We start from the raw sequence: 23,356 nt of genomic DNA, 5'->3' as shown, positions 1-23,356 counted from the left end.
GGGGAATCTCTGGGTCGTTTTGGTGTGAGGGATGCCGGATTACCACTTCGGGGATAATTAGCATGCCAAAACTACAAAAAGGCTTTAATATTATATACTCGACTACCCTTTGAGAACTGGGTGCGAAGCACGATTGTCTAAGTGGTCATGACATCCATTGATCGATGTCGGAAGCAGTCTTGGCCTCTGAGAGACGACGTCTCGGCGAAGAAGGCATATCCTCTGCCCTCGTACCTACTATTAACATGAGCAAGGAATTCTAAAAGATCTTTGAAAGGATGGCGGGCCTATACTGTTTCTCATCTGCTAGAAGACGGTGTCCGTTGAAGTCTCCATAATATGGCAGTGACCTGCTTCTTGACAATACCGATACGGATCACACCTTGGCGATTCCGCTGGCCTCCATTATCAGTCAAGTTGATCCTCAGCAGCTCAACTATAGTATCTCACATAATAATAGAATACATAGACACCCGTAAAGGATTCAATAATACCTAAAAATCATAGATCCCTCGGAGCGAGCTCTATTCCATGCGCCGCTAGCGACGAGGGGGTTCGAAGAGGCTATTCTCATCACTTCAAACTGCAATCTTGTTGTCAAGTGGTCTCATGATATCGATGGCCTCTCCAATATTTCTCTAGTTAGAAGCCCAGGGAACAGGCCGTCGACCCGGTTATGTGCTCGGGCTGGCTCGCCATTTTTTCCCCGTTGCCTTTGTTGATACCCTCGATATCATGGCCTGAGAGTTGAACATGGCTAGAGCTTTTGAGAACTAGCTAGGCCGAAGTAATTGCCACTGCGGGAAGGAGGTCGGCGAACGAGTGACAAGGAGCAAGTGGGCCAAGTTCTGGATTCCTTGCGTGAAGCTATCTGAGGATAGATCGAGCTATTCAAGCGACAATGAAGCTTCTGTAGGCTGTATGTTAAGACTGACATTGACTTCCATCACTGATGGCAAGTAAAATACCTCTTTAACAATTAGGGGCAAAGAGGAAAAGGCTGAAAATAGGAAAAAGAAAAGAGAAAGAAATAAGGGGAAGGAAAAGACCGGAGAAAAACAGCAAAAAAGGCAGAAAAAGGGTGGCTGCAAACAGTGTTGCGCTCTTCCTACTCCTTGCCCATACCTTCCGTCCCACTCACTTGTTCCCACCAACCCTTTCCTTTACCATAAACTCACCTTTTCTATTATTATTATTGTTATATCATGATCCCTCATCCCCATTGCCAGGACGAATGGATTCATAACCACGGCATTGACCACCCCTTGCGGCTGTTTCCATTTACCGCACTTAGGAATGTTCCCGTCATCGAAGGCGGTAGCGTTATTACTTCAGGGTACGCTGGGCGCGCCCCTAGCGATGGGGGCTGGGGTGGAAGGGCTGAATGTTGAGTTTCGAGTGTGAATCGTTGCCGAAGCTGGTGGGATCCGTCAAGGCTGTTGCGGAGATGTTTGCTGTCGTGCCGAGGAGGTAGTCTAGCATGCTCTCAGTAAAGGAAAGGAGGGAAGAAAGGTGAACGGATTGGTTTCCTCACGATGGCCATGATATACATGATATACATGATTTCCACCTTCCACCAAACCATACTCCTCCAAATCACCTCCCGCCTGCCGCATCGCTGTTGATTCCATCCACCTATGTGTCCGAGCCTGTTCTGCAGTGAGTCTCGTCGATGGCGACGACGCCATAAGGGAGGCGACGAAATCGACCGCCGTTTCGGATACTCTAAGATCCCGGAGGATTCCCCTGGGAAACACGATATGCCCTTTGTGGTACTCCACGAGCTCTGAAAGGGTGAACGTATTAGTGCCGGTCAGTGCCTGGAAAACAGTCTCCCCAAAGGACCACATATCTGCCGAGTAGTGGTCAATACGTTCGCGATCGAAATTGCGCGCTGTCAGTAGTTCTGGAGGCATGAAACTTGGTGTCCCTCTGATGGTCGAACACCCTGTGACATCTTCGATCCGTTTACTCAGACAGAAATCGCACAACTTAACCGACCATGGTTCTGGAGGAAGACTGACGATGAGGATATTCTAAAGTCAGACAGATCGTCAGTATGGCCTGACTATGAGTGGATAGATATATACCCTACCGCCGGCTTAACGTCTCGATGAGCAAACTGTTCTCGGTGCATCCATGTCAGGCCAACCAGGACCTGTGATGCCACTTCTTGGGCTTGACCTTCAGGCATACGACCGTTCCGGCATTGTTGGAGGTATCCCCGCAGATCGCCAAGTTCACAGTATTCGGTTGCTATATGAAACTGGCTAGGACTTTCATACCAGCCATGGAATTTGACAAAATAGTCGGCGTACTTGATTGTAGTTGTCAGTCAGCTAGCCAGCCACCTTGGGGATGAAGAATCCACCGACCTTCTCCTGAGAGAACTTGGCCAATGCCTCCAGTTCACGCTTGTATAACTTCAGGTTTGACTCGCGGTCCTGTTGGGGAATATGTACGATATTCTTGACTGCTCGAAACTCGTCTTGACTGGACGACCCCATCCCCTGGTGTTTGCGCTGGAGACTAATTATAATCCCAGATCCTCCCTGCGCCAGATATCTCTCATGGACCCATACCTCTTTTCGTCTCACCCACTGGCCCATGAGCCAGGTATGAACGATACAAGTTTGCTTTCCATCATGCTCGAAGGTAGTAGATAGCCTGGAATATTTTACCAAGCCGGGCAAGTCGCCGCCATGGTCGAAGAGCATTTTTCTGGCCGAATATGTGGCGTATGGAGTCGATTTGCGATACGCTCTTGTCGAGCTCTGAGAGATCACAACGTATGACGTGTGAGTGAAGCGCGCCTAGATTCCTTCTTTCCTACTTGTAGAGAAAGAGGAGAAAAGAAAAAGAAGAAGAAGAATGCGAAAAAGACCAGGGCTAGGCAGGCTGCGGACGGCCAAGGCTGTGGGCTGTCGACTGCCACCAACTCCCGAGCGGGCTGGGGAATCTATTGGGCTCCCATGCATCGGTATGACCGGCCGCTGATTGGTTCCTTTAGGATTCCCCATTTCCCGTCGAAATAGAGACGTGAGAAACGGCAGGGTTTGGGTTGATGTTCCCATCCACTCTACATCGCCTCACTGCTGAATGTCGCTTGCGAATGGTGTGGTGATCGTTCTCTCACACACTTTCACACGACAATGAGTGCTGAGCTGATTCTCGCAATTCCTCCCACTATAGACCTGTGTATAAAGTATTTTTATTACCTGCCGTAGTCCGTGTTCTTCTCTAGGAGATATATCTCTACTAACCACAAATGTATCTCATAGGTATGGCAAACACCTCAAGAGGGTATGCTCATCGTTCAAGAGCGCTGAAACTGAGATTTCGGAATTCGTCCTGCGAATTGAAAGCGGATGGATCCGTGTTGAGCAGCAGCTGAACTTTCTTCGGAAAGTCCAACACCTGATGGAAGATGACCACCTCAGGATACACCAGCGAACTCTGGGTATCCTCTGTGGCAAGCTCCAAGTGATTATTTCTTTGCTCCAAGGGCTTCTTAAACAGAAAAAAGATGTCATAGATGATGAGGACAACCCCATTTATACTCCACGGAGGTTTAAGTACGCTCTCACAAACGGAAGTCTTAAACAAGCAGTGGAAGAGTTCGAGACGTGGCAGAGGACTGCGGATATGTCATGGTTTCTACTCATGAGAATCACCGACCCGAAAATAGACGCCGCATTGACTCAAGGCGACTTAAACACGGCGACTTATATCCCGTCAACTCTTGCAATTCGCGCTGGGTTCCGCACAGAGACTCCCGATACAACCAACACACCAAGCCTTAGGCTCCCCTCCGAAGAACTCCATAGACTAACGAGTTCTGAAATCCCACGATGCGGAGCTCTCCTCGCGACAAGAATCCGCTCAACCGGAGAACTCATGCGATTCATCCTCGACAGAGTCGACTCCAAGCCCCGCTCCGCATGTCAAATCGTAATGAAAGACATCCGAGATCTCGCTCGCAAGCTCCAGCACAACGAGCCAGACACCTTCGGCCTCCTTGCCTGCCATGGCTTCGTCGCAGAGTCGGACAAGTCCGAACCGGACCCGATCGTGGACTTCACTCTCGTCTTCAAACTTCCGCCGGAATACTCAAATCCACGGAGTTTGCGAGACCTCCTCCTCGATCGCGCAGCCCCAGCGTCGCTTAGTTTCCGTCTCAGCATCGCCAAGTCACTAGCCAACGCCGTAGGCCATGTGCACACATTCGGCTTCGTCCACAAGAATATCCACCCGGGGTCCGTGATTAGTTTCGATACCGTTGACGGAACCAAGCCTCCGGCCGTGTTCCTCGTCGGATTCGAGAACTTCCGGAGGGACCAGGGCCCCACACTGCGTTTTGGCGATGACATGTTTGAAAGAAACCTATACCGTCATCCATTGAGACAAGGGACTGATCCCCAAAAAGACTACGTGATGCAGCATGACATATACAGCTTGGGCGTCTGTCTTCTCGAGATCGGCTTCTGGAACAGCTTCGTCAACGATAACCCGCAGGAGAGAGGCGCCTATGCTTCTCCTATTCTCGGCTTGTCGGAACTGCGAGGCCCGCAGCTGATCACGTTTCTTCAGACCCAAGGAAAGGAGCATCTACTATCTCTCGCTGCCTCTCGGCTCCCGCAGTTTATGGGAGATAGATATGCGGATATTGTAAAGACGTGTTTGACATGCTTGGACCCAGAAAACGAAGACTTTGGTGATCAACGAGAGTTCGAGGATGAGGATGGCATCCTCGTCGGAGCCCGATATATCGAGAAGGCAAGTGTAATTTGATTCCTACTTTGGATTTCACGGAGCTAACAACTTGTAGGTCATTGTTCGCCTAAACGGACTGTATATGTAATCCGAGCCTGGGAACGAGGTCTACTTGTCCCCGTTCTTTTCTATTTGTCATGAATATTGTACATCGCCGAGAGGATCGCCGCCGTTTCCAGCGCACAACGCCTAGTTCATCTTATTATACCTTTCCCTCGCCTTATCCTGCGCCGTAGTCAAGTACTCCGCATAGCTATTCTTCGTCTTCCGCTGTGCGAGCTCCGCAGCGTCCCCGAGGTTCCCACCCTCCGCGCCGAGACCAACACCCTCCTGATACGCGTTCGTAGCGATAATTTCCGTCCTACCCTCACCGTTCGCACCGAGGCCTTGTCCTGTCCAGCCCATCTTGGCAAGCATTGCTGAACCCTTCGAGGGCGCTGGTGCTGTTGCTGGCGCTGGAGCCGGTGCTTCGGGTTTTGGCACCTTTTGCTTCGCTAGCTGGGGTGTTGGCTTCTTGGGTTGGTTGAAGGCCTCGCGCCGCTCCTTGGCTCGGTCGCGGTACTGCTGCGACTTTCCTTCGTCGTTCGCCTTGCCCTGTTCCTGAAGCCTCTTATCTCGGGCCCCGAGACGCGGCATGGCTGCCTTCACCTTCTCATCGTCGGCCATGGCTCTCTTGTGATTTCCAGAACGCTCGTGGGTGTCCAAGTCATCTAAGGACTTGTACTTCATCATGCAGAGTAGACAGCAGACCCGATCTCGATCTACGTACGAGACGGGAGGCTCCGACTTAGTAGTCATGTTGTTTGGCGATGCTCCTGCGCCGTCATCGGCTGGGGTTGCTGGAGGAGCGACTGCCAACCCTCCGAGTGATATCTTGATGGGTCCCTGCTTTTCCTTTGGTGGCATTGTGGATGTACTAGACGGCTGATTTTGCTGCCGAGACGATCCAGACTCTGATGCACCTTCGTTGCCCGAAGCCCGCTCATCACCAGATCCAACGGTACCATCTGTACGCAATTCCTCATGTTTCTTCTGCCACATGGCCATCTGTCCCGCCATGGCAACCGGCTTCTTCGTCACCCCAGAGGAGAGATTCCCATCAGCCTTCCGTTTTTTCGCCTTCTTGGCTTCAGTCGAGACTGAGGCGCCTTCCGCTGCGGGATCGGCCTTGACAGGTGGTTCGGCATTTACCACGCGCTGGTTGGCAAAGACTCGAGGATCCCAGTACTTTACGCGTAGTGCTGGGTTAAATAAAGGAACAAATGAAAACTTCTCCTCCTGTGGCGAGGGTTGCTGTAGCTCGGGGATAAAAACACCCATGTGGATTGAGCAGATATTCACCGAGGCGCCGCCAATAGTGAAGTTCCGCGACATCCTAAATTTCGTCAAAGCTGCCGCAGCGTCCTCCAAGGTCCAAAATTCGGCGAATCCATATTTCAGCGATTGACTGTCAGATTTGTCGCGAATGAGGAAGACTCGGTGAAGGGAGCCGCGGCGAGCGCCGTAGCCACTTACGTCTCCCGTAGGAGCGGTTGACTTGAGCTTAGCCGGAGCGCCTGCATCCTTTGAAGCTGGTTGCTTCTCGGCGATTTCAAGCTTCTTTATGCCAAACTCAAGAACTTCTTCCGTCACGCAGGCATCTAGGGGATAAATAACCAGGAACTGGGATGGATCGTTGGAAGCATCGGTCTCGCCAGTTAACATGTGCGTATATCCAGATAATATTGCTGCGGTTCCGTTAGTCGACACGGAAAATCTTGGAATAGATTGATGAGAGGACATACATGAAGACTGCGCAAATCCGCACACCTTGCAGCGATTCCGGGATGCGAAATTAGAAAAATCACACTATCCATGGTTAGCACTTGGCGTCTTGGTAAATCCGGCCGGGGAAACCCTACAGAAGGACATGTCCACTGCTCAGAACGCTCAGAACGGGGCTGTCGCCGATCGCCGTCATCACGAGGTCTTGCAAAATGAAGGTACAGCATCAGTCTGCGGGGCTCGGATGCATTCCTGGTGACCGTTGAGTCGACAACGAGCTCAGGGAAGTGCCTGTCCACAAATCTAACTGCCAGATCGACTGTCTGGAATTGTACGAATGCGCGACGGGAGCCTGAAGGGAGACATTAGCTCAATATACCGGCAAACAGCTAGCGTCGGCTGATGAAAAGGTTCCTTACCTCCAGAGCTGGGTATTCGAAGCTCAATGATATCGTCGGGAGAGATCAAGGATGAGTTCAGCAAACTTGATTGGAACTGGAAATGATGGTTAGATTCGTGAAAGAACCATGGAAAGAGGCCGAAATATGGCGGAGATTCTGTTGCAGGTTAGACCGGTGGTCGCTTACCTCATTTGCAGAGATGTCGGTAGGGAGACCCTCTAAGATGACGGTATCACTGGGATTGCCGGGATGACGTGACGGCGAGCGCGAATAACTTCGGCTCCTACGCCGGCTTCGCGGTCGACGGTGACGCTCATGGTCTGAATGGGAATCCGACCGGTGTCGGTAGTGTCCGTGCTGATCGGAGTAATAGGGGTCATCATAGTCCGCATCCCCGCGTGAATCACGCTGTCGCGGCCTCGAGTCGTTTTGCGAAGGGCCTCTCCGATCGCGGTAATCCCTTCCGTCGTCGGAATATCCATAGTGCCTTCTACTTGCGCCATCGCGATACCGTGCTTCCTCTTCAGGCAGGTCGTCGTAAGGCAAGTCGATCCTGGGTGGAGGAGATCGAGAGTATCCTCGTCGTCCCGTGGGCAAGTTAGCTTACAGCTCAAACCATCCCTAATTCTGGCCACTTGTGATTTTTTTTTCTCTATCACGGGCATCTAAGATGCCATTTCTGCTTTCGACGTGACTCCTCCATGGGCTCAGTTCAAGCTTTACCATGCCGCTCTCGATAATAGTCGTTTTGTTCGTCATACGCCCCATCTCGTGGGTCATCATTTCCTCGTCGCTGATTGTAATGATCGTGATATCGGTCCCTCGTCGGGGATCTCCCCCGCTGTTCGGGATGCATGGTGGCTTTCGGGTCGTTGTCTAGATGTGTATTTGAGGAAGGCCTGTCACTTTCGCAAGGCAAGGCTGTTCGAACTGCAGCTAGACCATCTGCATCGTGTAAGGAAGGGGTCGCAAAGGTCTAATTCAATAACATGTGAATTTGTGACTTTTGAAAATAGCAATTGTGTCTGAGAGCTTTCAGGTTGTAATATTTAAAATAAGCGGCAATGTGCGATGAGTCTGGGAGTGGGAGTGGGAGTTGGAGAAAGAGAGTTCAAAGGAATGAAGCTGCTGGAATTGGAGTGAAGTCATCGTTAACCAGTGATTAACTAAGCGAGGTTGCCCGTCTGTTGCCACCTGACAATAAAGCCTCCACTTCCACTAGTGACACGCCCTGGTTAAGTAGTATGTAGAAGAGAAGAGAATGCCACTCAATGAGCTTCCCACTTCATTACTTCATACCCTCTCACCAACTGCTACAGACAAGTAGTATAAGCCTTCTAGAGAGACAAACCATGTACCTAGTACATGCCTAGTTGGGCTCTTATTTGCTGGACAATGTATCATCTACGGATCTTGGGATATCAATGGCGACGAGTCCTAGAACTGTGCTGTCAAAGTGTTCCAGACCCCAAGACGGGAAGGCAAGCAGTTTACCCAGGAGAGCCTTGGGGAATGAAGATTAAGATCCAAGTTTTAGCTTGAACTTTGAAAAGATGTCCATCACTGAAGAGAGGATCCATTACCCCCGATATAACACTTCAGCGTCCCATGTTCGAGTTTTATTATCAGCCACCTCAAGGCTTTGGAAGGGCGCGTGGCATGCGTGGATCGGTCGTCCAGCTTGTGCGGGGCAAGGCTGTCGAGGAAATCTGCCCAATATCTCCTCTTATTCCTTTTACTTCTTTTAATTGCGCTCAAGACTCATCGCCATAGTCTCCTTTAGAATTCTGGGGTGGCCAGTTCCCTTAACCTCCGGCTTGAGCATGTCAGATCCTTTCAGCGTCGCCAGCGGCGCTGCTGGCATTATCTCTCTGGGTTTCACGATTGCCCAGGGGTTATTTCAAATTGCTGGTGACATAGGCTCCGCCGGGCAGGAAATTCGAATCTACGCAGAGGAGATTAACGCATTCTCCAAGCTGCTCAGATGCGTCAAGACTGAGCTCGAGAGCTCAACCGATGTCTCCCTAGACCTTCAGAGCCTCCTTAAAGACGTCACTGACATATGCGACAGAGTTCTGACGCCTCTTGATCGCCTCCAAAATACGCTGAAGCCGCTTCTCGTCCGTTTTAAGACCAGCCCTGGAAAGATTCGGCAGCTACGAGTCAGACTGCAATGGGTGTTCACGAGCAAGGACAAGTTGCTCTTCTACCGCGAGGCCTTAAAAGGGCAGTATCAGATTTTGGACACAGTACTCGATGTGATGATCCTCCAGACAACGAGAGACCGCAGCTCACAGAATATCCAGTAGGTTCTTTCCGTCCACGGTTGCCTATGGTCTATCTCACAAATCGCTAGTATTATCCACCTCTCCCTTGAGAATTCAATGGCAGCTGTAGAGCTGTCTCACCGTGCAAATCGGCAGTTAGGTCTCGGAATACGCTCAGAAGAGTTTTCGCCCGATACACTCGCTGTGAGAGCGATACAGTTAGCCAATGAAACCATAAGTGATGCTCCCGAAGAAGGATCCAATCCAGGGGACTCGCATGAAACGACTTCAGAGGATAAAGTCGCTTTGATGAGATTCTCTGCTAGTTCAGACGACTTCGGTGAGATGCTCAGTGAACGAGATGTTCAAGCTATCGACGAGCAGATTGAGTGCGACTTAAGCTCCGAATCACTAGAGTCAGCACAGGATATCTGGCATGACACGGGTGCTTTGCAGAGGAAAGTGCTGCGACTTGCTTCACATACACTGTGTTCCAGTCGGAAAACTTACACAGAGGGGACCACTACCTCAACTCCGCCGTCGCGGTCCGGAATCGAGTTCGAAATGCCGGTCATATTCGTGTGCCCGCCGAAAAACACGGACGGCCCTGTTGTCGGTAGCGAGATCCTCTACCTCAATGGTACGGATGCCAGCTTGATCGCAACAGACACCAATCTCCAGAACGAGATAGCGATGCACGAGCAGTTCTCGATCAAAGGGATCGGTACTACTGAAAATGAGCACTCGACGTGGGCAACCATGCTGAACGAGCTGCAGCGCATGGAGCGCGATAGCATGGCCTGGGAGGAGGAAGAGTACACGAGGATCGGTGACGACAAGCGGCCACGGGTTGTCTGGGATGACCATACCATGGCGGTGGCGTTGCAGAAAGAGCGTCGAGACTGGGGCACCATGCCCAGCAATGTCAAGAGGCCCTATGCTGTAACTAGTATCTGCCATTTGGTCGAGATGGTAGCCATGCTCGGCCTGCACTGGAAAGAGTTTGACCAGTCCCAGGACAGGTACCGAGCTGAAGGCAACGGTTGTGTGCTGACTGGCGCAACCCTGGCAAACCTAGGTATCGTGTTCAACTTTCGGATCTCCGGAAAACGCAAGTTCCGGGAAAATCGCCTCATCCCGGCGAACGAGGTGAAAGGGCTTTGTTTCGGTGTCGTTCCTACTATCTATCAGGGCTTCAATGATGCAAGTAGCTCGGAGCCTCTAGATGAAGGGCTCTTCAGTGACCTCAGTGTACTCCATCTTGGGAGCCCACAAGAGATAGCACAGACGCTCATACTACTGGGTTGCAATCGCGCCACGACCAACTATATTTGCAGTGAGAGATTCAACCACACGCATTTGTTTCCTGGTAGGCTCAACACTTGATTCTTGAGATCTTAGACCGAGCCAGTCGCTGACTCGCACTTTAATAATAGTGGTATTTGAAATCCTTGGCATGCTGGGTCAGACATTTCACATAAAAAACAGCTGCTTCCGCATGCTACCGAATCCAACCTGCTATCGCTGGGACGACAAGTATTTCTCAGTATGCCGAATTTTGTGCGAATTCCTAAACCAAGTGAAGAAAAATTTCGTAGGCCCATTCGAGTTCATCGAGCGAGCTGAGGAACTTCTCTCGCTCATTGGCAATCTAAACCTGCGGTCCTTCTCGCTGCGCATCCTAGACTCGCTGCATGAGGCACTTGACGAGTGCGATTCCATACTAGTCCGGAGAAAGAGAGAGGTAATCCGGATCGTTAGACGCCATCTGCAGGAGGCCTTACTCCCCCGAGATGGTTCGCCTCACTTTCGTGGGGTGAACGCTGCGGGTCCTAAGGAGCGCGAGAGGGTGTTTATGGAGAGCTACGTCCGCATTGGAGACATAGTATGCGGTGAGGAGAGGCTGAAGTCTGACGCACAGTCGATTTGGTGCACATTGGTGTTCCGGATGTTGTGTTGGCTTCTGCTACATGACTTCCACGAAAAAGACGTCCAGATTCCCAAGAGCGAGCTCTTTAGCAACCAGCTGCTAGTATACATCGCATGAGCTAGCGAGGTGATGCATTGGGGTCTTTCGATACGAGCAACGCCATCACGGTAGAATGGGTAGGCTGTTTTACCTTTGAAGTCTCTGGTGAGAAGATGGTGTAATCTGAACATGCATCAAGGCGACGCGTCCTAGGCTTCTATAGAGGCGATAACATACCTCGCTCCCCATCTTCGTTTCGGAAGGAACACCCGTGGAAAGAGGGCGAGCCGATGGAGGAGGAAGCCCTCCTGGTTATGGGCTAATAACAGCGCCATGCCGGTACCTGCCCTCATCATGTTCATTCCTAGTATGTCCGCCATCGCGAACCAGAGCATCCACCAGGGTCTGAGGCTAGTAAGCAGCGCCAGCTACACGGAGGTTGAGGCGCACACGGGCCATCCAATCGATGTCATACTCCACTTCGACCCGCCGGTGGGGATCTGGCTTGGCACGGAGCTGTTGACGCTCATGAGCGTCCAGGTAGACTGTCGGAAGAAGGGGCTATGACAACAGCACGATATCTCCCCGCAGAGGGCTGCTCTGCGTAGCCGCGTTTATCCAAACTAGAAGGCGCAGGCAAGGACGTTGGATCAAGTCGCCTAGAACTGCACAGGACAACGACCACCAACGTCAACGACCACGCAGGACAGTCGGGAAAGAATATTGAAGGCGGGAAAGAGGAGAAAAGTTGTTAATTTCAGGGTTCGGGTTTCGGGGAAACAAACAGCCGTAAACGAACTCGAGACAAACAACGTGTATGTTATACCTCAAATACACTGTCCATCGTGGTGGAGAAGACACCGATTTCGCTCCTCGCTGGAGCTGACTTTGAATTTATCTTCGAATTTGAATGATGTAATAAATTAGTTTCCAACAATTTTAACCGTCTCAAGAGGTTGATGCTGGACATTGCGGCGACCATGGACCCGAAAGTGGAAGAAACATGGGACCTCTCTGAAGACGGGTGCTACGTCGCCCTCACAAACAGCTCCTTGGACGTCAACGCAGTAATGGACAAGGTTCGAAGTCCTGCTGCCGGAGCCATTGTTGTCTTTGCTGGTATGACAATGTGGAGAGGAGAGAGATGGTGACGAGGGGATTCTGCTAACCCGCCCTTTTTCAGGTACAACGCGGGATAACTTTGCAGGAAAGCCCGTGAAGGAACTTAAGTACTCCGCCTATCACAAGCTCGCCCTCCAGACCATGCTATCTATCGCCAAGGCTATTTCTAAGAAGCATTCCCTGAAAGGGTTCGCCATGGTTCACCGACTAGGTGTCGTGGGTATTGGCGAGGAGAGCATCCTTATTGCTGTTTCTTCACCACATCGCCAAGCAGCTTGGAGAGCTGGCGAGGAGGCCCTGGAGGAGTGCAAGTCAAAGGTTGAGATTTGGAAACTGGAGCAGTTTGAGGACGAGGAGGGAGTCTGGCGTGCGAACCGAGATGGGACCATGGGTCAGCGCATAGACGGGACATAGAGACTGAATCTTTTCACTGAGACACGCTCTCCATCATTCACGACCTGCAATCAGTGACAGCTTTGGCTTGCAAGACTACTTTGAGCCCATGACTCCATCCATTTCCGGACCCCCACTCCCAAGTTTCCGAGTTCATCCGCGGAGATGATTCGCAAGAGGAGCTATGGCCTGGATGGCCTGGCTGACCCCAAATTTATCAGCAATAGCGGGGTCCCACTAAAATCTTCCGTATTTAGGCGCCCGGGGTCACCCTGAACCGGCGAGCTTGAGCACGGTAATTGAGACCCGCACAGCTCATGCAGCGCTCCGATTGTGTGATTGTTGGAGCCCCTCCCCACTTCCGACCACCTGAGACCAAGACTTCGACCCTGGTCACCTTATGTTTTCTTCTCTCTCTTTTTTTTTTTTTTTTTTTTGCCCTTGGATCTGGACAGCTTCACCTTGCTGGCCTCTTCCTAGCTGTGATCAATAGCAGCGCAGCAGCCGGGGGTGAATTCTCCCCATCTCGGTATACTCCCGCGAATTGAAGTCTGCCACTCCACGCCATGTCTCGACTTGCCGCCGTCCAGCAAGAGCTGGACAACCCCAGCGACGGCATCCCCCTCAAAGCAACCAAGAACCACATCCACGCCACCTGGGCGCACACCTTCTCCTCCGTCCCCGAGCTCTACTTCCAGCCCGAATCCGTCGCCCAAGTCCAGAAACTCCTGCGCCTAGCCCACCAATGCCGGCGTCGCGTCGTCGTCACCGGCTCCGGCCACTCGCCCTCCCACCTCACCTGCACCTCCCACTGGCTCGTCAACCTCGACAAGCTCTGCGCCATCCTCGAGACCGACGAGAAGACACATCAGGTGCGCGTGGAGGCCGGAATACGGTTGCGCGATCTGGGCGACGAGCTCGAGAAGCGCGGCCTTGATATGCGGAATTTGGGGAGTATTAATGAGCAGTCGGTCGCTGGCGTGATTTCCACGGGGACCCATGGGAGTAGTCTGAGGCACGGGCTTGTGTCGGAGAATATTCTCGCTTTCAAGATTGTTCTCGCCGATGGTTCGATCAAGGAGTGTTCTGCGACCTCGAATAATGAGCTCTACCGAGCCGGTCTGCTCTCTCTTGGTGCCATAGGAATCATTGTCGAAGTCACCTACCAGGCCATAGAAGCCTTCAATCTTAGTTGGACCCAAGTTATCGACGCGGATCACAGGCTCTTCTCCTCGTGGAGCAGGGAATTCTGGTCGCAAAAGGAATTCATCCGCGTCTGGTGGCTCCCGCACACCCGCCGCGCTGTCATCTGGTCCGCCGACAGATCCACCGAGCCCACCTACGACCCGCCCGTCAGCTACTACGACGGTTCTCTCGGCTATCACATCTACCACAACCTCCTCTACGTCGGCCACTTCTTCCCGCGCATCCTCCCCTGGGTCGAATGGTTCGTCTTCGGCATGCAATACGGCTTCAAGAACGGAACGACCAACTCCGCCATCCAACCCAGCCGTAAGGCCCTGCTGCTCAACTGCCTCTACTCTCAATACGTCAACGAGTGGGCCATCCCACTCGACAAGGGTCCCGAGGCCCTGCGCCGTCTCAGCTCCTGGCTCAACCACCTCAAGCCCGACCACCCTGACTACTGGGAGCCTAAGATTCCCTTCTCCGCTGACGGCATCTACGTCCACGCCCCTCTAGAGGTCCGCGTCACGAACTCCGCCCCCGCCACCCCCGAGGCTTTCGCTTCACGCCCTTTCCTCGACTCTTCCATGTCTGACGGCCCGACGCTCTACCTCAACGCTACCCTCTACAGGCCGTACCATACCAACCCTGCCGTTATGCCCAGGTACTACGAGGCTTTCGAATGGCTCATGCGCGACCTCGGCGGACGCCCTCACTGGGCGAAGAACTTCTTGGCCGACACGGCCGCCATCGAGGAGATGTACGGCGAGGACCTTGTCAAGTGGCGAAAGGTTCGCGATGAGGTTGACCCCGAGGGTATCTTTGTCGGGCCGTGGCACCGCGAGAAGGTTCTTAGGGGACCGATCTTGCCGTTGGAGGAGAGGAGGGGAGAGGTTGCTGAGACGAAGGATCGGACGGGCGCGACGAGGGTGGTGTTCGATGTTCCTGAGGAGTAAACAGTTGTTGTGTTGTATTCTAAGCGTCTTGTTTGAAGCGTTCGATTATTTTGTTATCACGGCCTTTTCGTCTTATGTTCTGAACAGCCTTTGAACTGTTTCTTCTACTGCTTTTCAGTCACTTCACCAGCTATTTACCAGTTTCATGTCCGTTACGCAAATGAGAGCATGAGGAAAAGAGAAACAAGACAATTCGAACAAGAAAGTAAACGCCTTTTACATGAGCTGCCCCGGAGTAGAAAATTCCCTAAGTACCTCGAAGCCGTTCTCAGAGATTCCCAGGACGATCAAGAGGTACTTCTTCAGACTGAACGTGCCAAAACACCAACCAGAAACTGTTTGTTCCCATTTTCTTCCCCACCCAGAACGATTTCACCAGCCCTCTCAGCCCTCGTAGCTCGTCAGTATGGGGAGCCACTGAGCCATTGTCACTTAGGTATCCAGATCAGTTGGCGACTCTCTCCATAAATTTGAAAAATCTCGGCCACCCTAGCATTTCGAGGTATAAAAAAGACAATAAGAAAAAGAATTAGAACACCAGCCATGATTCCCCAAACCTAGAGATCCCGACTTTAGGATTGAATGTTGGAGTAGCAAACATCTTCATTCATGACCTAAGACCGTAGATAGTATATAAAAAGATAATAGAAAATAGAGAAGGAAAATACAAAACTGTATATACGCGGAAGGAGCCGACCGAGCAGCTCTCTCTCCCAGTGTCGATGTGTTCCAAGCCCCGAACCTGTCCAATACTCCCATAAATGACCCCGAGACCAACGAATATTAACGGGAAAAGAAACGGGCAGGGGTGCTCTCAGCATTATACATAATAAAAAAAAGGGAACGGCAAGTGTTTGCCTTCCTCCCGGTTTCCTCCTCCTGAACCCATGGTATCAAACAAACGCCAAGTTCTGGCCGTGGTGTAGGAGCGCAGCCTCCCCGTTGTGTCTTGCTACAAATACACCCCCTTTTTTTCCAAAAGAAAAACCAACATGAATAAAACGTCGGGTATCCCACATCACAGCGCATAATTCTCCGTATGCAAGAAAATCTCCTCAAGCATATCATCCCCCCAAATCTCCGCCTGCAACCTCGCCACCGTCCTCGCAACCCCCTCCCTCATCGTCGGCGGCCCACAAACAAACACCGCCGTCCTCCTCCCCAAGATCCCCCTACCCTCTGGAGCCCCGCGAGCCCACTCGCGAAGCATGTAGCCCAGGTCGGGCCGGCCGTACTCTACGCTCCAGCCGCCGTCAATCTGGTGCGGCACGGGAAAAGCGAAGCGCATGAGGTTCTTGCGGAACTCGGTGGGGGTTTCGGAGAAGCCGAATTCGAAGCCGGAGGGGGGCCCGAAGGTGCTGTTGGGGCGGGGTTGGTTCCGGCCGGGGAGGTTGGTGGTGCGGAGGTGGGCGAGCTCGGGGGCGCGGACGGGGAGGGGGTCGTTGGTGGTGTTGTCGTCGTCGGTGACGGTTGGGGGAGGGATCTTGCGGGGAGAGGGAGGGGCGTAGTTGAAGTGGGGGCCATCGGCGCGGGGGGCGAGAGGTGGGAAGTGGAATTCGCGCTTCTTGCCTGAGGTGGTGTCTTCGTCATTGTTGTTGAAGTCGCCGGACGGCTTCTTGTCGTTGCTAAGTGGAGGCTTCACGTCGTCCTGGGGAGAGTAAACCCGGATGCCGGGCGGCGGGCCCTCGGGAGGGTTAGGGATTGGGTTAATGTGCGCATGGGCCTGGAGGTGTTTGGTTTGGGGCAGAGCGGTGATCTTGTCGTCGTTCTCAGCGCGGAGCTCCCTTTCGCGCTCCGGATCACCTTGGGCCTCAGCCATGATAAGAGCCGAGTTACGCTTCGATGCAATGCCCGCAACGAACCCGTCCAGCTTGTCATGGAACATGTTGCTCAGAGCACGAGCTCCGCCCTCGTTAGCGGGTCCACCGATGCCCATGCGCGGTGGGCGGGTAGTGGCGGTCACGAAGAACTTGCAGGTTACACTCTCGGGCGGAGCCGAGTCGCGGCAGATGCGAAGCTCCTCGCGGAACCAGTCCATAGCCTCGAGACGCTTGATAGCCCAAACGACGACGACCTTGCGGGTGATGGCCTTGCCGTCTCTCATGCGTTTGATCAAGTTAAGGAGCTGAGACATGAGGGCCGTGATGCCGCTACCACCAGCGATGAGAATGCAGGTGTCGAAGGCGGCAAGGTCTCGACGCATACCGCCATAAGGACCATCGAGGAATGCGCGGTAAGTGTGGAAGGGGCCCTTTTCAATGGCCGTCTCGAGCACACGGCGGGTGAACCCACCATAAGGCTTGAAGACAAGGACGCAGTCCCTGTAATCCTCACCATACTCGGAGGGAAAGTCGTCACTGCAGAGTGATGAGATAGTAAAGGGATGGTTCTCAAAGAATGAGATGCCGGGCATACGGAGGTAGACGTATTGGCCCGGCTTCCACCTCATCTGGGTGGGGATGGTAATCTTGATGGCATTCTCCGACATGAGTGTGATGGCAGCTTCATCGCCAACCATGAACGCAAACCTCCACGGCCTCGTCCAGTTAAGCTTGAAAAAGCGCATCATGTAGCAGAAAACCCAGATGGCGATGGAGGTGTAGAGATAGCTCCACGAAGCCAGGAAGTTCTTCGTGTGCCAGAACAGCACGCCGAGGTAAACGGCGCCGACGGGAACGTGGAGAATCACGAACAGCTCGTAGGCAATTCGACGGATAAAGGGAAGGGAGGCGACGCAGAGCCAGACAAGGGGAACCAAGCAGGCAATTCCGGTACCGTAGATAATGCCACTGCCACCGGGGAAGAGACGCTGGAAGATGACCATCCCATCGTCGTTCCAGACGGGCTGGATGTAGAAGGGAATGGCATGGACCAACGACAGGAACAGACAAATGTATCCTGCCCAGCGGTGGAACACGTTGAGCCGTTCAGGGCCGATGCCGATGAGAATGGTCAGTAGGTTTGCTTTCATGCTCGTCGCGATAATCCAGGGGGTCATCGCCACAGCAATCATGCCGGAGCGGATAGCAATCGGAGGTGAGCCGAACTCAATACTCTCCCAGTAAAGAGGCTGCTTTAGGAAACAGAACAGAACCACAAAAATGAGAGTAACCAAGACCGTCGTAAGCACGGCTAGCGACGAAAAGGTGAATCGATGTTTCCGCCACACAATATCGGGGATCGGTCGGTAGAAAATCCATCGGAAGAGGGCCAGAGTATCGCTGACAAAACCGAGAGAAGACATGTTAGCCTTGGGTCGGAATTCCTTCTCCTCGGCGCCGATCTCCGGGAAGAAGACGCGGCCATGCTCGTTTGTGCGCATGGCATTCGCGTAATCGAGCTCGATGTTGTAGGCCCGCTGATAGTGCTCCTCAACTTCCGCCTTGTACATGGCCTGTCGGATCTTATCTTGCCAGAAGTGCCAGACTCTCATAAAGAGAACGAGGAAGAGGAGGCCGACGGCGTAGTAAGTCCATCCTAAGCCGTACTTTCCAGACTCTATCCAGGGATCGACGGTGTTCGCTTCGACTAGACCTGGAGGACTCGTCGGGGTCAGTGGAATGAAGATGCGCTTCGCCAATTCTACTAGTGTGTTTGTTGTTGATTGCGCCGCCTCGACGAGGCCGAATTTCGATTGGGGACTCATGGTTTGTCGCGTTCGCGCTGCGAGGACCCACGATGCTGGCAGGATATCCGCGCAACCTAGGTGCGCTTGACCATAGGAACTGGATCTCGACGTGTCTCGATTGTTGTACAAACGGCTTGGGTGGTGAGATTCAAAAAGCTGAGCGGGCGAGTTATTGGGCCGGCCAATGCAGCAGGGAAAGCTGGAGGTTGGTGGAGATTATTCCTTGGTCGTCCGCATTAAGGTGTAAGTCGGTCGCAGGAGAGTCGGCCTCAAGCTCGGGGTATAAGACTGGGGGAAAGCGAGGGTATTCCCACACTACACTCTCGGAAAAGACGAGAGAGAGTAGAATATCCGGGAATTGAAACAGGAAACGCAAGAACCCAACAACGGGATTTGGGATTGGGATGGGGGCGAAGGGGGAAAGAAGAGGGGGGTAAGTGAGAAGTGGCCGGAAGTGGAGGATATAATAGAGAAACCCGGCAGAAGCTCCGTCGTACAATGGAATGTGCGAGTGTGGCTGCCCTTGGGGGCCGAGAGTCTAAGCTTTATTATTCCCCCCTCCTCGTACAAAGAAAAAATCGACTCGAGGAAATCGTTCGAGGTGCAGAAGAACAGTTGGTGGCTTGTCCAATTCGCTGAGCGGTGCCTGCAGGAGCAAGGGTGTTTGTTATCTTCCCGCCGCCTTTGGGAAAAGCGTGAAGGTGCAAATGCAGGACCGCACAGCGCGGTGTGTTCAACAACAGGACGAAGTAGTAGCCAGCCAAAGAGAGGATCGGAGGACTCGAGGATTGCCCAATGCGTTCAGTCGAAATCAGATGAGGGCAGAGAAGAGTGGGATATTGTCACCCATTTTGGGGGCGAGAAGCCAAGCTGGGGTCGGAGAGCTGTGGAAAACTGGGCAAGACTGTTGGTCCATCCAAGACTCCGATGCACCGTTCCCGGCGAAGAGGGAATGTACTGATGCAGTGAGATGGGTTCAACCGGCCAGGCGCCTGACCGCAATTCAGCATTGGCTGGAAGGAAAATTGACTATGGAGATGTCACACATCCAGTCCAAGAGGAACGGGCAAGGTGTGGGCGCTTGTCCTCGCGGAGAAGCATGCTGGCGATAGACCCGTGCAGTAGTGAGTACCCTAGTGGAGAGTGCCTAGACTGACTATTGCTAGATGCGGTGATGGAGACGACGAACGGACAACAGTGAGCGGCAACTGGAAGAGACGTGCAGGGGGGGCTGGCACGCGGAAAGGAAGAGGGGGCATGGCGGGATCTGCAGGATGCCCACCCGTAGAATCTACGAAGTACGTCTTACTGGACCTCCATCGTGAGTAACCCATCCTTACGCTCGCTTTCGCTGTCGACAAGAGAGCCGAAGGGCCCGGGCGTGCAGATGGCAGATAACTTGTGCGGAACGAGGGTTATTAGACAAAATGCTAGTTTATATGGATAAAAATGAATATGATGTTTAAATGTTTAAACAAGGAACGAGCAGGACGGCAGATAGCGAGGTGAGCGGAGAAGCAAAGTGCAGCGGAGGATACATTAACAGACAAATACAAGTACGAAGTAGATGAGCGAGGTCAAGGGTCGATGCACCAACATCATGGGAAAACGCCACGGACGAGACGAGACTCCGCTCTCGATTCTCGATTCCTTGTCGTTAACGGCCAAGGGCAAGGAAGATCCCAGGTGAGGTGATTGATGTGGTGAGTCCCGCATGAAGCAGTGAACAAATCCCACAGCCATCAAATCAGAGTGCTCTCAGCAGCAAGAACTCCACTGCATTCTAGATGAAAGTACAACAGGTATTGTGCGCGCACGAAGTGGAGTCCGCACTCTGTGACTGGATTCTCGTACTTTTGCGGGTTTACAGGGCCAAAGAAAAGAATCGTGTTGGTCCGAAGGGGAGAGGAGGAGAGGGGGCCAAAAAGTGACGAGCCGGGAGATGGGCAGATCGGAAAATCAGCAGTCCAGCGAATGGCGGGCCAGATGTTGAGAGTCGAGCTTCTTCTGGCTCTGATTTGGGGGCTGTCAAGGTTCTGGTTCTGTGATGTGATTCGGGGGCCCACCAGCGTTGCAATCTACGGGCGGCAAGATGCAGGACGTGATTCGCCAGGGTCCGGGTGTGGAAAGGTGTGCTCAACCGTGCATCACTGCATCCCCCGGTTCCACTCCAGACTGATCCGGGCGGCGGACGCTGCATTGAAGAGCTCATAGGCCAGGCCCGTAGGGGTTCTTTATGCTCTGGTGGAGTCGTCGTGTCCTCCAGCCCTCGAGCTGTGTGAAAAGCTGTGCTCAATCCCGTCGAATTCCTCCGTGCCGAGAGCTCTTCCACTGCCTGACGAGTTGCGAAGGTCAGCTTTTGCCGTATTATTCTCTCCCAACCGCAGGTATACCACCCATGTGCCCGATAGAGTCGTACTTGAAGTCTGAAAGGTCGATCAATCACATCCTTCTGCGAGCATCGTACGAAGCATGTCCGCTGGGCTCAAGATCTGTATGATTATCGACAAAAATTCCTACTCATTCGTACCTTTCGAATTCGGTCTCTTGCCCTCCGCTTGATTAGCTTGGCACCTCCAACCACCGCGGAGAATCATTGCTTCGTACTGCGTAGTATTCCACGAAGAACAGGAGTTCATAATATCCGCAACCGCGGACGAGGACGAGATCACTATTTCATGGGTCCATCCTTGCTTCCTCAGCTCTCGTCATGGGCCGCCCCGGCTTGGCGTAATCGATGTTTAGACAATCGGCGGAAGTTCGGCATGGCAGAAGCTCAGACTCGATTGAAGACGATTGATAATAATACTCTCAAGTCTCAATTAATACTCGAGGTCGTTGGTAGAAATTCCGACGAAGTCCTGTCTCCTATTACAGACCATCATCGCGACTGCTCCCTCAAATCGTCAATCGTCGACTTCAATGTTGCAAATGTCAGCACCTGCAAGACGTAATAATTATCAGTGCAGCCCACGAAGACTCTGTTTCTCTTCCTAGAGTAATACTCGCATGAGCCCGGGCGACGACACTTCTATTATCGCCATACTCCCTCAGTATTTAAAATAAATATATAACAAAATTAAAGAATTTTTTATATAATTATTACTATTTATTCTTATAGTGTGATACTTTCGTCATTAGTTGAAGTAGAAAGTAGCAACAATGATATCTCGATCAGCCTCGAATCTCTCGGACCATGATTGGCCATTTTGAGACCCCCACTTCCCACAAGGCTGCTCTGACTTTCAGATTGGAAAATTCAAACCAGCAACCAGCAACAGAACAGCTTTGTGCCTTACAAGATCCTAAGCCTGCAGACCTCCCGTGTCTCTTTATAACCGCAGAATCGACCTTTGTACACCCGATTTCATCTCAAATCGCAGTCCAATCGCTACAGGCATCTCCGCAACACTCAAGCCACCCGAGATGACATCCGAAGCCCCTCAGGGCTTGCCGCGAGCCACCTTCGCGAAGCTCTCTCCACATCCCTACCTCCTCGCCAACCTCGAGCCATCCGATAAAGAAAGGGCTCCCGCTCGAAGCAATGGCCGTGCCCCATGGGCCGCCCGCCCTCCCACCGTAAACAACTCCAGTCTCAACCATGCTCAAGGGAGCTCGCTGGTCCGCATTGGCGACACCACGGTCATCTGCGGTGTGCGGGGCGAGACGATATTAACCTCCGATATCCCGAATTTCAGGCCCTCTAACCGAAAGACCGAATTGATAGACTACGATTTACTAGTGCCAAATCTTGAGCTGGCTACGGGTTGCTCGCCCCAGTTCCTGCCTGGCCAGCCGCCTAGTACTCTGGCGCAAACGCTCAGCACGCGTGTCTACTCGTTATTACATGCGTCCAACCTCATCAACCCAAACGATCTCCGAATTTGGTACAAATCCCCCTTGGCGGACGAAGATCAAGAAATGTCCGACGACGAGGAAGACGACGGCGGTGAGGAGAAGGCGAGGGTTGTGGCATATTGGGTGCTCTACATCGACATGTTCTTCATCTCCTTCGACGGAAACCCATTCGACGCCGCATGGGCAGCCATTGTAGCCGCCCTGCGCAACACCCGTCTCCCCCAAGCCCGCTGGGACCCCGACCGAGAGATGATCATCTGCTCGAGGAAGGACCCCAAGCCGCTGACCATCAACACTCTACCCATCGCCTGCACCGCTGCAATTTTCACCGGAACGGATACGGATAGGCCGGGCGACGGCAAGTACTGGCTCCTTCTGGACCCCGATAAGCTGGAGGAGAGTCTTTGCGACGAGACGCTTACCATTGTGGTGGACCGGAGTGAGGGGGATACCAAGATACTGAGTGTTGCGAAGCATGGAGGTACGGTTGCTAGTCCACAGCTATTACGTGGGTTTATTACGGTTGCGGAGAAACGGTGGGATGAGTTTCAGTCTGCCATGAAGGCGTCTTCTTGATACCCGGACAGAGTTGGCCAATAAAAGTTATGAGTTTCACTACGTTCTCCCTCGTCTGCCTTGATCTTGTGTGTCTGTTTATAGACCTCCGCACTGGAAGGGAGATTGCATTATCTTTGTATTAATCGTAGCCTGGTGGTAAAGGCAACCTTGGGCAACGAAAGAATTCGGTTTGTACAATCGAAGGATTCAATAATCGCCATGGCCAGGTTCCGACGCATGTTTCCCTCACTTATTATGCCTCAGCCAGGCGTGAAAAGAAAAATAGCACAGAAATCCAGGCCGAGTTTCGATATAACACATACGCAGCCAACCTCCAAAAAAAATTCTACGACATGACATGTATCGACCATTCGAACCACTCTTTCAGACGTTATTCTAGAGCAGTAGATACTGGCAGACAAGTAAAATCTTCATCTACCGCTCAAGTAACCAAACATCTAGTGAAAGACGGTTTGTTTGCA

The 23,356-nt window shown here is 52.5% G+C and overlaps 2 protein-coding genes and 4 pseudogenes across 2 annotated transcripts; 4 read left to right on the top strand and 2 right to left on the bottom strand.

The window, feature by feature from the left end:
• Positions 1–3,420: 3,420 nt before the first annotated feature.
• On the top strand, positions 3,421–4,791 carry SAPIO_CDS10081 (annotated as a pseudogene; the record flags this gene model as incomplete).
• Positions 4,792–4,962: 171 nt separating this feature from the next.
• SAPIO_CDS10080 (uncharacterized protein) lies at positions 4,963–7,441 on the bottom strand (the record flags this gene model as incomplete). Its single annotated transcript, XM_016783733.1, has 5 exons — positions 4,963–6,500; positions 6,710–6,889; positions 6,957–7,032; positions 7,125–7,154; positions 7,226–7,441. The coding sequence occupies 5 exons, from the start codon at positions 7,439–7,441 to the stop codon at positions 4,963–4,965; spliced, it is 2,040 nt and encodes a 679-aa protein (XP_016639175.1).
• A 1,320-nt stretch (positions 7,442–8,761) lies between these two features.
• SAPIO_CDS10079 (uncharacterized protein) lies at positions 8,762–12,710 on the top strand (the record flags this gene model as incomplete). The annotated part of the gene is made up of 8 exons (XM_016783731.1): positions 8,762–9,243; positions 9,532–10,354; positions 10,694–10,751; positions 10,804–11,090; positions 11,258–11,311; positions 11,388–11,714; positions 12,128–12,293; positions 12,358–12,710. 8 exons carry the CDS (start codon positions 8,762–8,764, stop codon positions 12,708–12,710), a joined length of 2,550 nt encoding a protein of 849 aa, XP_016639174.1.
• A 545-nt stretch (positions 12,711–13,255) lies between these two features.
• Positions 13,256–14,830, top strand: SAPIO_CDS10078 (annotated as a pseudogene; the record flags this gene model as incomplete).
• Positions 14,831–15,848: 1,018 nt separating this feature from the next.
• Positions 15,849–18,476, bottom strand: SAPIO_CDS10077 (annotated as a pseudogene; the record flags this gene model as incomplete).
• Positions 18,477–21,884: 3,408 nt separating this feature from the next.
• Positions 21,885–22,892, top strand: SAPIO_CDS10076 (annotated as a pseudogene; the record flags this gene model as incomplete).
• Between the last annotated feature and the right edge of the window lie 464 nt (positions 22,893–23,356).

The sequence above is a fragment of the Scedosporium apiospermum genome, assembly GCF_000732125.1.
Source record: "Scedosporium apiospermum strain IHEM 14462 chromosome Unknown SEQ_SAPIO_0154, whole genome shotgun sequence".
Lineage (NCBI taxonomy): Eukaryota > Fungi > Ascomycota > Sordariomycetes > Microascales > Microascaceae > Scedosporium > Scedosporium apiospermum.
This window is presented reverse-complemented; position numbering and strand designations above follow the sequence as displayed.